The sequence below is a fragment of the Bufo bufo genome, chromosome 3, assembly GCF_905171765.1.
Source record: "Bufo bufo chromosome 3, aBufBuf1.1, whole genome shotgun sequence".
Lineage (NCBI taxonomy): Eukaryota > Metazoa > Chordata > Amphibia > Anura > Bufonidae > Bufo > Bufo bufo.
In genome coordinates, this window is record NC_053391.1 from 94785449 (window position 1) to 94801420 (window position 15972).

Consider the following 15972-nt stretch of genomic DNA (forward strand, 5'->3'; position numbering starts at 1 on the left):
GATGTATTTCTGGAGCGTAATAATATTACAGGCTATAGCTACTAGAGAGGGGTCGTTGATCCAGGGAGTTATTCTGATTGCCTGATTGGAGTCGGGAAGGAATTTTTTCCCCCAAAAATGAGGAAAATTGGCTTCTACCTCGTTTCTTTTTTTTTTGTTGCCTTCCTCTGGATCAACTTGCAGGATAACAGGCCGAACTGGATGGACAAATGTCTTTTTAGCCTTATAAACTATGTTACTATGTTATTTACATGAAAATTTAAAGAATATGTTACATGATGGTATTGACATCTGTCTAGTGTCAACCTATAGGGTGTATATGAGATTAGAAAAACATGGCTGCTTTTTAGTAAGAACTGTGCCACACCTGCCCATGGGTTGTGTCCAGTATGGCAGCTCAGCTAAGGTTACATCTATACAAGATAATAACCTTCGTCAGCTTACCTGTGCCTTGTGTTCTGGCTCCTTTAGGTTTACATACAAAGTTTGGTCGTAAAGAATTTCTCCAGTGACATTTAAGGTTTGTGTTTCCTTTAACAGCTACAAACAGAACACAACATTACAAGAGGTACTTATGCATCAATGTAAAGCTAGAAGAAAGTATATAGTAAGACTCATGCTATCAGCACTCCCAACTGTGCAAGCCACAAAACTCAGTGTCACACCTGTAAATGGCAGACAATGTGACTTCTACAAGGCCCAAAGGGAGAGGGCACCCATAGCTGAACTCCTTCTCCTCTTTTCAAAGTGAATACATTTGGGGGGCACAACTTGGGGGAGCTCAGTGCAAACAGATCCTTACTGCTTCCTTTCTGTCAATTGTATCGCCTCAAATTCCAATGCACTGTGCTCCCCCTAGTGGTGACTGCAGCCAGAAAGGGAATTAGATGTAATTCCCTGTAAAAGAAGGGAATTAGATTTATCAATTTTTTTTGCCAACTGTCTGTATTAAATACACTATGAAATATGGTGTTCAGAATGAGCGCCATATTTATGAAGCACATGTTCCCCTTTTTAAGACACAAGCAAAATAAAGTGGATAAGGCCAAGGGTGACTTTTTTCTTCTGTTAAAATGTATTCCATTTAATTTAAAGAAAAAATTCATTACAAATATAAGGTACTAGCAAAAGGGATGTGCTTCGCATGGGTATATTTAATCTATTTCATTTTATGTTTTTGTGTGTCGTAAAAATATATCAACAGTATTCCCCATAACAGTGATCTCAACAGTGCCCGCCCCTTTAACAGTGACATCCACAGTACCAGCCCCTATAACAATGACCGCATCTTTAACAGTGACCTGCACAGTGCCTGCCCTTTTAACAATGACCTCCACAGTACCCACCCCTTTAACAGTGACCTCCACAGTGCCTGCCCCTTTAACAGTGACTTCCACAGTGCCCGCCCCTTTAACATTGACCCCCCCGTTAACAGTGACCTTCATAGTGGCTGCCCCTTTAACAGTGACCTTTACAGTGCCTGCCCCTTTAACAGTGACTTCCACAGTGCCTGCCCCTTTAACAGCGACCTCTGCAGTGCCCGCCCCTTTAACAGTGACCTCCACAGTGCCCACCCCTTTAACATTGATCACCCCTTTAACAGTAACCTCCACATTGCCCTCCCCTTTACCATTGATCACCCCTTTAACAGTGACCTTTATAGTGGCCACCCCTTTAACAGTGACCTTCACAATGCCCTCCCCTTTAACAGTGACCTCCACAATGCCCGCCCCTTTAACATTGACCACCCCTTTAACAATGACCTCCACAGTGCCTGCCCCTTTAACAGTGATCTCCACAGTACCCACCCCTTTAACAGTGACCTCCACAGTGCCCGCCCCTTTAACAGTGACTTTCACAGTGCCCGCCCCCTTTAACATTGACCACCCCTTTAACAGTGACCTCCATAGTACCGGCCCTTTAACAGTGACTTCCACAGTGCCTGCCCCTTTAACAGTGACCTCTGCACTGCCCGCTCCTTTAACAGTGACCTCCACAGTGCCCACGTCTTTAACATTGATCACCCCTTTAACAGTAGCCTCCACATTGCCCGCCCCTTTACCATTGATCACCCCTTTAACAGTGACCTTTATAGTGGCCACCCCTTTAACAGTGACCTTTACAGTGCCCTCCCCTTTAACAGTGACCTCCACAATGCCCGCCCCTGTAACATTGACCACCCCTTTAACAATGAACTTCATAGTGGCTGTCCCTTTAACAGTGACCTCCACAGTACCCGCCCCTTTAACAGTGACTTCCACAGTGCCCGCCCCTTTAACAGTGACCTCCGCAGGGTCTTCCCCTTTAACATTGACCTCCGCAGTGCCCGCACCTTTAACAGTGAACTCCATAGTGCCCGTCTGTTTAATAGTGGATCCTGCCCCACATGCATGTAGCAGTGTAGTTGTGCCGTCATACGTCATATGACTGAATATTTAAGGACCTGAGAACTGCAAAAACCTGTGATCAGTTGCTATGGCAACCTGGAGTAGGACCTGTGAGCTTCTATTGGCTAATAAGGGACATGTGACCATGTAAATGGCAGTTCGGATTTAAAGAGGACCTTTCACCAGAGGAAAGCCTCTAAACTAACTATACAGAAGTGTAGAGCGGCGCCCAGGGATCCCGCTGCACTTACTGTTATCCCCGGGCGCCGCTGCGTTCGCCCGGTATAGCCTCCGGTATGTAAGTAGTTAGGCTCCACCCACTTGATCCTGCCGGCGTCTTCTTCTCCTATGCTGTAGCGCTGGCCAATCGCAGCGCTCAGCTCATAGCCTGGCTATGAGCTGAGTGCTGCCATTGGCCAGTGCTACAGCATAGGAGAAGGAGACCGCGGCAGGCTCAACTGGGTGAAGCCTAACTACTTACATACCGGAGGCTATACCGGGCGAACGGAGCGGCGCCCGGGGATAACAGTAAGTGCAGCGGGATCCCTGGGCGCCACTCTACACTTCTGTATAGTTAGTTTAGAGGCTTTCCTCTGGTGAAAGGTCCTCTTTAAGTGAAAGGCTTGCTGGCTTCTATTGGCTAATGCAGGTCATATTTTGGGAATATCTCAGGAACGGTAAGTCCTAGAGAGCTGAGACCCGATCTAAAACCTTTCCGGACACCTGGTAAAGATTGGTCCAGTCGTTTGGTCGCGCATAAAGAACGTCCAGACAGACAGACAGTTGTCTAGACAGACAGACAGAAACTCGTTTTTATATATATAAGAGATTACTCTTTGCATCTGGCATTGCATAGGAGTGATTGACGCATGCATACTGGGAAATTGGGTGGGGCATGGGGACCCATACTAAGTTTTGGTATGATGTCCTATGAGATCTGGGTGTGCCCCTGGCAATACCCTTTTAGTTTCACATAGATATGCTGTGCTCATCATAAACACTTTCTCTGCCATGTACAAATAAAAAAACCTGTAAAATCTGAACAGCAAGAATGGTAGAAGAAGCAAAGAAGAGGAAGCAAACAGAGATGGAGTTTGTAATCGAGAAGGAAATTAAACCACCTCATTTAGATTTTGCAGAAGTAATCTCGTTGTTATCTTTATCTCTTCCCTTTTAGATGTGACTTTGCACCAGATAAAAAGACACATGGTTTCCTCGTTCTAAAATACAAAAGCACAAGAAGTGAAATCTGTTTTACACAGTAAAGGCCTAAAATGTTATGTCACATGCAGTACCTTGAAAAAGTATTCATACTCCTTGAACTTTTCCACATTTTTTGAAGTTACACCCACAAACTGAAATATATTATATTGGGATTTTATGTAATAATAGACCAACACAAAGTGGCAAAAAGTATGTGTGAAGTGAAAAGAAAATGATACATGATTTTCAAAGTTTTCAATAAATACAAATCTGAAAAGTGATATGTGCATTTGTATTCAGCCCCCCTGAGTCAATACTCTGTAGGACCACCTTTTGCTGCAATTACAGCTGCAAGTCTTTTGGGGTAGATCAGAGGGTGACACTTTTGCCCATTCTTCTTTGCAAAATAGCTCAAGCTCAGTCAGATTGGATGGAGAACAGCAATTTTCAAGTCTTGCCACAGATTCTCAATGGGATTTAGGTCTGGACTTTGACTGGGCCATTCTAACACATGAATATGCTTTGATCTAAACCAATCCATTGTAGCTCTGGCTGTATGTTTAGGGTCGTTGTCCTGCTATCACATGGCTTCCATTAATAACAATGCCACTACGCTGTGACGGATCTGTCATACGCCATACTTAGAGTACAATGGACAATATTGAGCTGTAATGAGGTCCAGCAGCACCACACGGGTGCTTAGATATGTGTGTGTATACATTTGAATCTATATATTAATTATGTGAGGTTACAGATTGACATTTAAGCAAAAATCTTTTGCTTGACCATGCCAACAAATAAGGCTACGCAACTCCTTCCTTGCTGATGTCTCATTTCCCTTTGCGTTTACTGGACACATCGGCCTATTATTTTACATCATGTGACTCTGCCGCTAACGGCACTAGATGTCAGGAAGCTATCCTATAAGTCAATGTTTGACATTTTAAAACATGACTTAAGACGTGACTTAATTAAACCAGCCCCTCAATCTGTAGACAGCTGTTTCGGGGTGATTGCCTCCTAACATTCAATGTGAAACTCAAAATTGGTGAATTGGTGAATTGGTGGAAACATCTGAAAGACCAATCCCCTTTTCAATATAGTTGAAAGGGTATATCGACACATAAAACCTGCTGAAAATAGTGGGCAAACCCAGTGTGAACCGAAATAGTAATATAGACATAAGGTACACAGATATTACACATATCCTAGAAATACTTTGGAGGCTTTCATGACTATTGTGATCTATTCTATATGAATGTTGCTCCTATAAAACTTACAGTCAGTTCATTTCCACATCTGCGGGCTTGGGCGTCATTTTTACATTGAGGTAAATTCTAGAAAAATGCAAGATATGATTTTTTTTTTAAAGCAAAATCTTGAAGTAAAAATTATCTTTGCAAATGTATAAAACAGAGAGAGCATTAGGCTAGTATGGGTTAGCATGGTTGCCTTGCAGCCATAGAGTCCGAGGTTCAAAGTCAACCAAGGGTAATGTCTGCATGAAGCTTGCTCCCATGTTTGCTTAGATTTTTATCCCACGCTTCAAAAACATACTGATGGGTTAATTGGCTTCCTATGAAATTGATTCTAGTGTGTATTTGTGATGTGGAATTTAGATTGTGAGCCCCACCAGAGATGGAGATTGATGTGAGTGATGGCAATCTATGCTATGGAATATGTGTGATACACTATGAGCAAAGAAAATATAAAAACATCCAGTAACTGGGTTTATTATTTTGAAATGATTGTGGGGATTCAGTTTGATTCGCTTCTTTGACTCTCTATGTGACTGCCAGAGAAAACCCAGTACAACACTCAGCTATCTCTGGCAGTCCTATAGAGAGTCAATGAAAAGGCAGCGTACATGCTCAACGTGCCCATTGATTTAGAGGAATGGGAGCAGTGCTTATATGATCGGTGGGCACCCCAGTAGCCATACCCCCCCCAATTAGATATTTATCCCCTATCCTGTGGATAGGGAATAGGTTTGTATTGCAGGAAAATGCCTTTAACACCTTAGTGACCAGCCTGTTTTGGGCCTTACTGACCAAGTGTTTTTCTGTCTTTTTTCATCGTCGCCTTCCAAGAGCTATAACTTTTAAAATTTTATATAGCTGTATGTGGGCTTTTTTTTCTGTGGGACAAGTTGTAGTTTTTTTTGTGGTACACAGACCTTTCTGATTAACTTTAACTCTTTCTGTGAGGGAGAAAACAGCAATTCTGTCACTGAGTTTTTACGTTATAAATTTTGGGGCGTTCATTTTTTGGTATAAATAACACAATATCTTTGTTCTCTGGGTCAGTACAATTACAGCGATACCAAATAAATATATTATTTTTTACGTTTTACTACTTTTGTGCAATAAAACCCCATAACTTTTTATTTTTCTTTCTATGTAGTTGTGTGATGGCTTGATTGTTTTCATTCATATAATTTTGGGGTAAATAACACTTTTTTAAGACTTGTTATTAATTTTTTTCGGTGGCGACTAAGAATAAATTAGCAATTCTAGCATATATTTTAAACGGCGTTCACCGTAGGGGATAGTTTGCATGATATTTGTGTAGTGCGGGTCGTTACGGATGTGGCGATACCAAACATGTGGTCAAGATTTTTTTTTTGCAATTTTTTTAATTGAAAGGCGTATTTTCAATGGGATAAAAGCTTATATTTTGTTGGATTTTTTTAATAAGTCGCTTTTTTAAAACTTTTTTTTAACCACCATCTTTTGATTGCTTCTAAAATACAATGCAGTATCCCTATAGTGCATTGCAATATAACGTCAGTGCTAAACTGACATTGACCAGCAGGCTGTGCAAGAGAGGCGCAGCCTGCTGGGAAATACTCAAGGCAGGCTTAGGGTCTGGTGTGGGCTTAGGGCCTACACCAGGTCCCAGCCAGCCTATACACATCGACACCCAGCAATCTCACTTGCGGGGTGCTGATGAGAGACAGAGAAAGTCCACTCCCTCTGTCACAGCTTACATGCGGCGGGCGACATTGCCGGCGGCATATAAGGGGTTAAACAGCCCAGATCAGCGCTACTGTTAAAGCAGGAGAGCGGTCCTCATCTGAGACCACTTAGTGGCTGCTGGTGGCATATCTGGGACCCGAACGCAGTGAGTAAAGTGAAGGAGAGTGAACCGCTCCATTTCTATGGGAGTGCTGAAAATAGCCGAGCACTCTCAGCTCCATAGAAGTGAATAGAGCGCTGGCCGCGCTCGTGCGGTGTGCTTCCCATTAATTTCTATGGGACTTCTGAAAATAGCCGAGTGCACAGCTCAGCTATTTTCGGCACTTCCATATAAATGAATGGAGGGCAGCCGCACATACGTGGTCAGCTCTTCTTCACTTTGTGGTCTCCATTCTAGAGATAGGTTCCCTATAAGACATTGCTGACATATCCTAGCTATATGCCACCAATGTCTGAGACAGACCAACCCCTTTAAGCGCATTGATGTGTATATTTCCCTTCTCCCAGGGCAGCCAATAGGTCCAGGTCTACTGGACCTACAGGTGAATCTGCCATTGCCCCTACAAGAGATATTTTTGTTATTTATTGCCTTTTTCTGACTTTGATAAAATATGAACTCTTCTTTACATCAAACTAGAAACGTCTTATACTGAATGCCATTGAAGCATTTGGATCTTTACACATAATAACTCCTTATTGATTTATCAGAACATTGGCCAGGAACGCACCTGAACTTCTGCAATGGGAACACTTTTCAGAGTAACGGGGACCTGCACTTCTAGGCTCAGGTCAGCAGCAAATGGATTTTCTGAGTTCACCTGTGGACGGCATTACATATAGTAGATTAGGGTAAGTAAATCGCTCGCAATACCAAAATACTGCGTGGAGCCTTACGCACTTACATTAAATGTGTACTGGATCTCTTCATACACTGGAGGAGGAGATGGCATTGTCATATAAAATGCAGCCTGGTGGCTAGATCAATGTTAAGGTAAATGTTAAGTATTTTCACACATACACATTATTTTTATTATTACCATACAGTAAATATATAATTTACATAGACTAAAGATATTCACAATGCCACAGGTGACATGTCACCATAGATTTCTTTGGCAAGTCAGTTGGGGCACCCACTTTTTATCTCAAATAGAGACAGATTTATTTCATTACATCAGAATTAAAGTTTTCATACACCACATTGGCTGCCCCTTTAGGCTGGGTTCACACCTGAGCGTTTTACAGCGCGTTTCTACGCGCTGTAAAACGCTCAACAGGCAAAAACCAATGATTTCCTATGGGCATGGTTCTCACCTGAGCGTTTTACAGCGCGTACGAACGCGCTGTCAAACGCCCTACGCCCCAAGAAATACAGGAGCTTCTTTGGGGTGTATTGTCGCGTGTTCCCGCACATAGACTAGCGGGAACGCGCGACAATGGGCGTTTGCTTGTTTCCTCGCGCGTATGTAAACGCTCGATAGAAACGTCTGTAAAAAGCGCATACAGAGTACGCTCAGGTGTGAACCCAGCCTTAAACAAACGCCATACATTTTTGTATTAGCTTTTTCGAAGCTACTGATTGGTCAGTTGTCACAATACTGTAGATGTTTATTTGGGGCGGATGTATACAACCATGTTCTAAAATCTAGGCTAGAAGTGTAACCTGTTATATCAGAAGGTGGGATAATAAGCTGCTGTAAGATAGAAGGAAGAAGGAGAGAGGGAGTTCTACTGGCCCTGAGGTGCCCCTGAGTCAGCACTGCTATCCCCTGGGACTCCTGGACTGTCTACACTTGAAGTTCCTGGATAAGGTTCGATTCACACGTCCGCAATTTTTTTCCAGATCTGTTCCGGATTTTGTGGAGCCATTCATTTTCAATGGGGCCGGAAGGGATGCTATGTGCTGTCCGCATCCGCAATTCCGTTCCCGAAAAAAAACAGAACATGTCCTATTCTTGTCCGCAACTGCAGACAAGAAAAGGCATTTTCTATTATAGTGCTGGCGATGTGCGGTCTGCGAAATGCGGAACACACATTGCCGGTGTCCGTGTTTTGCGGATGCGCAAAACACCTATGGACGTGTGAATGGACCCTAAGTGACAGCCAGGATATCAAGAAGGGGAGCTCCAGGGCCAACCCAGACATTAACTATGCATTAAATATATGACTATAACCCCCTCCCTCCCCCTTCATTCACTGGAATGCACCCATGTACTGTAGTATATGGGTTTATTCTTAAGGATAAGGGTGAAGAACCGTGCGGACAATTAGCCCACAGTTGCCTTGCATTTAATTATGAAGACCGCACTGTATAGTCCTTCTTCATTGTTAATGGCCGCGCAGCACCTTTAAACAGGGGCTGTTGTTGGTATGGGGTTTGGCTGGTTAGGTGGGGGCACAATATGCATATTATTCCTGTTCTTGCCTGCAATCTCCTGTAGGTTATTTGACAGTAAACACAGAATATTAATCAGCTTTGGCATATCCACTTCTCCAACCCCAGCGCTCTCCTGCTCTACAGATGGGAGCCCTTCTTCTGCCATCTGCTTTTTCTCCTTTTCCACATCATCTAATATCTGGATGGTATTGGTTGGCACACTGAAAGTGGAATAATAAAGGCTTCCATCCTATTGGTATTGAATTACATATCTTAGTTTATGGCTGATGTAGGAATAAGACTGATGCAGAATAAGTCTCTCTGCACTCTCCCTACACTGTCCCTACACTCTCCCTACACTGTCCCAGCACTCTCCCTCTCCAATATTCTTCTAATAATCATTTTCAGCATCACTGTCCCTAGTGCATGAGCGCTTGTCATGTCTCTCCCTGTGCTCAGCTCACAGGACAATGACGGAGATCGTGCGGGATGAGGGTTTTATAGGGTTGTGACATCACAGGGGATGGCTATCTGTGGATTGGCTGGCTGCATGGCATTATGGGTACTCCCGGACTTCTTACTTTCACATGCAACTGCCATTTTAGGAAACACTGATTCATTACCACTAAGTGCGAGGACTGAATTCTGCTTCGAATGCTTCGCTCAACACTAGTTTCAACTATGAAAAGAGCCTCAGTGGAATATTTTTTTAATTATTTCCAGCTCCTGGTTGCAGTGCTTTTATCCTATGCTATTGCAAAGCTGTTATTCAATGTACCATCAAAAGAATTCATAGACTTACACCGAGAGGACAGCGCTGAAGGAATGCCTCACTGGGAGCACCGTTTTCTGAACCACTGGAGCTGAGACGTTGTTAAAGCTGAAATAAAGGAAATTACTGGTATATATTGAGAGACCTCCAAAAAAAAAAGTTCAATATGTTAATAAAATAAACTCAGTAAACTCAGCTGAAAGGGTTTGTCTGGCTTCCCATATTGATGGGCGGGGGTCTGACTCCCAGCACCCCGGCCGATCAGCTGGTTGAAGAGAATCTTGGACGTAGCATGTCTTTTTACTTACTGAAATCATTTTGTTATATTTTTTTAAGGCACACTAATTTTAATAACACGCGTAGTACTGCAGAAAAGGATTCCAGATCACTATTTTTTTCTACTGCCCCCGGTTCCCCCACTGTCAGGACTCAAAGCTGCACTGAATACACAGTCCGGACGGCAGTGCTAACATGATGGAGAGGACTTGTGTGTGTGCTCAGCAGTCCTGACGCAGCTCTGAGCACTGACAGAGCAGTAAGAAAATAAAAAATGGTGATCTGGGCTCCACATCTGCAGTACTCCTCATGTATTGCTGTAGATAATGGTCCAAGATCGGGGTGACAGATTCACACTTTAAAGTCCTTAATCTGTTGTCAGCATAACAGAGACATTAAAGAAGTATGTCAGTGTGGTGACATACACTGTACATACATAATCTTTCACCAAACGTATCTATTTATTGATGTAGTTCTTTACTTTAAGCCATTAAATCATGTGAACCCTGATCAGACTGTTCAAATCTTACAGCATCTGTTTGGACCGCAAGTCCGTTTTTTTTATTCTTGAGAGAATGAATCAAGTCTCTTATAGGAATAAAACCGACTTCTTGGCCACACATGTTGGACAGTCTAATCTCTATGGAACTGTAAGAAATAGCTTGAACGTTGTGCTCAGCTATCTTTGGCAGTCCCGTAGAGATTGTGTGGAGAGGCAGGGGGTGCATGCTCGACCCGCTTCTCCATCAGGACAGGTGTACAGGACCCCGATCTCAAGATCCGTGAGAGTCCAAGCAATCAGGCTCCCGTGATCAGTTAGGGTCCATTCACACGTCCGCAATTTCGTTCCGCATTTTGCGGAACAGAATTGCGGACCCATTCATTTCTATGGGGCAGCACGATGCGCTGCCCGGATCCGGAATTGCGGACCCGCACTTCCAGGTCCGCAATTCCGTTCCCGAAAAAAATAGAACATGTCCTATTCTTGTCCGCAATTGCGGACAAGAATAGAAATTTTCTATTAAGTGCCAGCGATGTGAGGTCCGCAAAATGCGGAACGCACATCTCCGATGTCCGTGTTTTGCGGATCTGTGGATCCGCAAAACACACACGGACGTGTGAATGGACCCTTAGTTATCTCCTATTCAGTGAATAGGGGATAACTTTTAGATACTGGATCACCCCTCCAAGCTGGCCATACACTTTAGCTAACTGTCTCAAATTTTGCGACATTTTGTATTTTCACACTATTCACTCCAGTTTTGGAAAATGGGTGAGAAAGGGGTCATGGTTGGCCTGTTGAGCTGATTTAAGCCAGATTTATAAACAGGGACTTTTTAAAAAGTAGCAAAAATACTTGCAATCATATTCCAGTAAAGCGGTGGTGTACAAACTGGAGAATCATTTTGAGATAGAAATGCTACTTAAAGGGATTCTGTCACCTTGTTTTCGGTTATAGAGATGCGGACATGCATGGCTAGATCGCTGCTAGCATGTCCGCAATATGCCGGTCCTATAGGGCTGTGTGCTTTTATTTTGTTTAAATTTTTTTATTTTAGAGATATGTAAATGAGCCTAGTAAGGTGCCCAAGGGGCTGTACGAACCTTTCTGGTGCCCAGCCACGCCCCCTGTGAAGGAGCCCAGCACCGCCTATGTCCTCCGAATATCCTCCTTTCGACACAGTTAAATTGCCGTAATCTCACGATGCGCGAACTCGTGCATGAGCAGTGCCGGTACAGTGTTCCTTCCCAGTTCTGGCATCGCGAGATTACGGCAATATAACTGTGACGAAAGGAGGAGATTCGGAGGACATAGGCGGTGCTGGGCTCCTTCACAGGGGGGCGTGGCTGGGCACCAGGAAGGTTCGTACAGCCCCTTGGGCACCTTACCAGGCTCATTTACATATCTCTAAAATCATTTTTTAAGCAAAATAAAAGGACACAGCCCTATAGAACATGTATATTGCGGACATGTCAGCGGCGATCTAGCCGTGCATGTCCGCAGCTCTATAACCAAAAACGAGGTAAACTTAGTGCGACATTTGATGAATTTGGCCCAAATTACGGCGACACAGATTCTTGCAAAATTGACTTTAAAAATTTCCCTCATAATAAATCTCTTTTATAGTTCTGATTATGTATAAATCCAACAGAAAAAAGTAGTGGCTTGTTTCATAGTATGCTGCAGTATGTAACTGATCTCCCCTTGAGGATTTTGTTCTAGGGGACAATAGTTCCATAAGATTAACCCATTTGGAGCACAATGGCATGTGGAGTGCTTATGGCTCCATAATATGGACTTCAGCCTCTGTACAGCCTCCAATACACTCAGTAGAGGACTAATACAGTGCCTTGCAAAAGTATTCACCCCCTTGACTTTTTTCGTATTTTGGTGCCTCACAACCTGGAATTAACATGGATTGTTTGAGGATTTGCATCATGTAATTAACAGAACATGCCCACAACTTTAAAGATTTTTTTTATTTATTTTGAAGCAAACAACAAATAGGACAAAATAACAGAAAGTCAATGTGCATAACTATTCACCCCCCTAAAGTCAATACTTTGTAGAGCCACCTTTTGTGGCAATCACAGCTCCAAGTCGCTTTGGATAAGTCTCTATGAGCTTCCCACATCTTACCACTGGGATTTTTGCCCATTCCTCCTTGCAAAACTGCTCCAGCTCCTTCAAGTTGGATGGTTTGCGCTTGTGAACAGCAATCTTTACGTCTGACCACAGATTTTCTATTGGATTGAGATCTGGGCTGTGACTAGGCCATTCCAACATTTACATGTTTCCCCTTAAACCACTCAAGTATTGCTTTAGCCGTGTGTTTGGGGTCATTGTCCTGCTGGAAGGTGAACCTCCGTCCTAGCCTCAAATCACGCACAGACCGGTACAGGTTTTGCTTAAGAATATCCCTTTATTTAGCACCATCCATCTTTCCCTCAACTCTGACCAGTTTCCCAGTCCCGGCTGCTGAAAAACATCCCCCCAGCATGATGCTGTCACCACCATGTTTCACTGTGGGGATGGTGTTCTTTGGGTGATGTGATGTGTGGAGTTTGCCCCAGACATAGCGTTTTCTTTGATGGCCGAAAAGTTCAATTTTAGTCTCATCAGACCAGAGCACCTTCCTCCATACATTTTTGGAGTCTCCCACATGCCTTTTCCCAAACTTACAACGTGCCTTTTTGTTTTTAGCTGATAGTAATGGCTTTCTTCTGGTCACTCTGCCATAAAGCCCAACTCTATGGAGCGTACGGCTTATTGTCGTCCTATGTACAGATACTCCAGTCTCTGCTGTGGAACTCTGCAGCTCCTCCAGGGTTACCTTAGGTCTCTGTGCTGCCCCATCTGATTAATGCCCTCCTTGCCCGGTCCGTGAGTTTTGGTGGGTGGCCGTCTCTTGGCAGGTTTGCTTTTGTGCCATGTTCTTTCCATTTGGTTATGATAGATTTGATGGTGCTCCTGGGGATCATCAAAGATTTGGATATTTTGCTCTCTTGATTAGGTGTTGCAGCCTGTGGGGCCTTTCAAAAAAGGTGTGTATATGTAATGACAGATGATGTGACACTTAGATTGCACACAGGTGGACATCATTTCACTAATTATGTAATTTCTGAAGGTAATTGGTTGCACCAGAGCTTTTTATAGGCTTCCCAACAAAGTGGGTGAATACACACACACATGTCAGTTTTCAGTTTTCTATTTCTAAACAATAGTTTTATTTATATATTTTTCTCATTTCACTTCACCGACTTAGACTATTGTGTTCTGATCCATCACATAAAATTCAGATTAACAAAACATTTAACTTAAGGCTGTAACTTAACAAAATACGAAAAAAGTCAAGGGGGTGTGTAAATACTTTTGCAAGGCACTGTATGTAGGTTTCATTCGGGACTCTACTCACTGTCGTCTACAGAGAATATTTTCTCTTTTCTGGGTTACAACAAAGTAAATATACATGGGATTAGACTACTGATAATCGAGAATGATCAGCCGAACACCAGTTTGGCTCGAGCATCGGGATACTCGGCACATTGCGATGTTCGGCCGAATACCGCGTGTGCTCGAGCGCCATGCTCAAGTCCCCTCCCCGCATGTTTGTTGGCTGCTACGCAGCCAATAAACATGCAGGTAAGTACTGCCATTCACTGTAATGCCGTAGCCATGTTGGTTACTGGCATTACACTGATTGGCTGGCCGGAATGCGTCATCGGGCGCTATAAGGCACCCGATGACACATGGTTCGGCCAGTCTTAGTCAGGGAAAGCTGTGCTGTAGGAGGGGCAGATAGTGTAGGGAATTAAATGAAATTTTTTGGTTAGGCAGGGTTGGTGTTAGAGACCCAAAAGTCCTTTTTAGGACTATTGTTGTGTCTGGCAGCAATATATATTTTTAGCGCAACCTGCGCTAAATAGCTTGCAATTGTTTGGCCGCTGCAGACAGCAACATTACCTGCGCTACATCTCCTGTGTAACATGTGCACAGCCTAAAAATATCTGTGACATCCAGTGTACTTTTTCCGTAGACAGTGTCCGCAGCGGACAGTTACATTACCTGCGCTACATCTTCTGTATAGTGTTTGAGCATCCTAAAAATATCTGTGACATCAAGTGTACTTTTTCGGTAGACGCTGCGGACAGTGACATTACCTGCGCTACATCTCCTGTTTACCGTGTGTGCATACTAAAACTATCTGTGACATCCAGTGTACTTTTTCCGTAGACGCTGCGGACAGCGACATTATCAGGCCTACATCTCCTGTTTAATGTGTGCGCATACTAAAAATATCTGTGACATCCAGTGCACTTTTTCCGTAGACGTGTCCGCTGCGGACAATTACATTACCAGCGCTACATCTTCTGTATAACGTTTGCGCATCCCAAATAGCTGTGACATTCCCTGTCATTTTTTATTAGCCGCTAGTGACAGCAGCGACATTACCTGCGCTACATCTCCTGCATAACGTTTGCACATCCTAAATATCAGTAACATTCAGTTTAATTTATTTGCGCATACACTTACAAAACCTGCGCTACTGTACGTGTGACATACTTGCAAGAATATATGCCATTTAATATGCAGAAGGCAAGCAGTAAGGGATGGGGAAGTGGCCGTGCTGCTGATGGTGCACGCAGAGGCCGTGGCCCTGGGCGCGGTGAAATTGTGCCTGCTGCCAGAGTACAAGAAACACACTCATCCACAATACTTAGCTTGTCCCAGTTTGCAGGGCGGCGCAGGACACCAGGCATGGTTGTGTCTGATAATGGCCGTAACTTGGTGGCGGCTTTGGAGCTTGGCAAGCTCACACACCTACCATGCCTAGCCCACGTGTTCAACTTAGTGGTTCAGCGGTTTCTCAAAACCTACCCCAATTTGCCTGAGCTACTGGTGAAGGTGCACCGTGTGTGTGCCCGTTTCTGAAAGTCATCTACAGCTGCCACCGGTCTGGCAACACTGCAGCAGCGCTTGCAATTGCCAGCTCACTGACTGTTGTGCGACGTGACCATGCGCTGGAACTCCACGTTCCACATGTTGGCCAGGCTTTGTGAGCAGCAGAGGCAGTGGCGTACACACAATCCATGGGGCCCCGGTGCGAAACTGATCCATGGGGCCCCCTCCCCGTCGACGCCCCTCCAACCCGCCGCCGCGCGCGCGTGTGTATGTGTGTGTGTATATATATATATATATATATATATATATATAATATATTGTATATGACTATATACAAGAGGATGATATTCGGTATAACCCATGGTATTCCCACGTAAAACCAGCTCTGCTACATTATGTAGCAGTGCTGGTTTTGTCAGGCATTTCTTTTGCCTTCATATGGTAAAATACTTCATTGGCCTATCAATGGCTTTATAACTAACTCTGCTATATTTCTGTAGCCTACAACCTCTGACTGCCCAGTTGGGATGAAACTACTACACCCAACATGTTCTGGCAGTAATAGTAAATGGATA

The 15972-nt window shown here is 43.8% G+C and overlaps 1 protein-coding gene across 2 annotated transcripts in view; it reads right to left on the minus strand.

Moving 5' to 3' along the window:
* ITGAE (integrin subunit alpha E) overlaps positions 1–15972 on the minus strand; it is a 137953-nt gene that overhangs the window by 9922 nt on the left and 112059 nt on the right. Inside the window, exons 25-30 of one of the 2 annotated variants that reach the window (XM_040423354.1) lie at positions 9748–9825; positions 7471–7543; positions 7297–7386; positions 4871–4927; positions 3509–3607; positions 445–540 (exon numbers count right to left, since the gene is read on the minus strand). In XM_040423354.1, the coding sequence (XP_040279288.1) occupies positions 445–540; positions 3509–3607; positions 4871–4927; positions 7297–7386; positions 7471–7543; positions 9748–9825 (493 nt within the window). Of the gene's footprint in view, positions 1–444; positions 541–3508; positions 3608–4870; positions 4928–7296; positions 7387–7470; positions 7544–9747; positions 9826–15972 lie in introns of those variants that run through there. The other variant, XR_005777447.1, reaches the window with a different exon arrangement.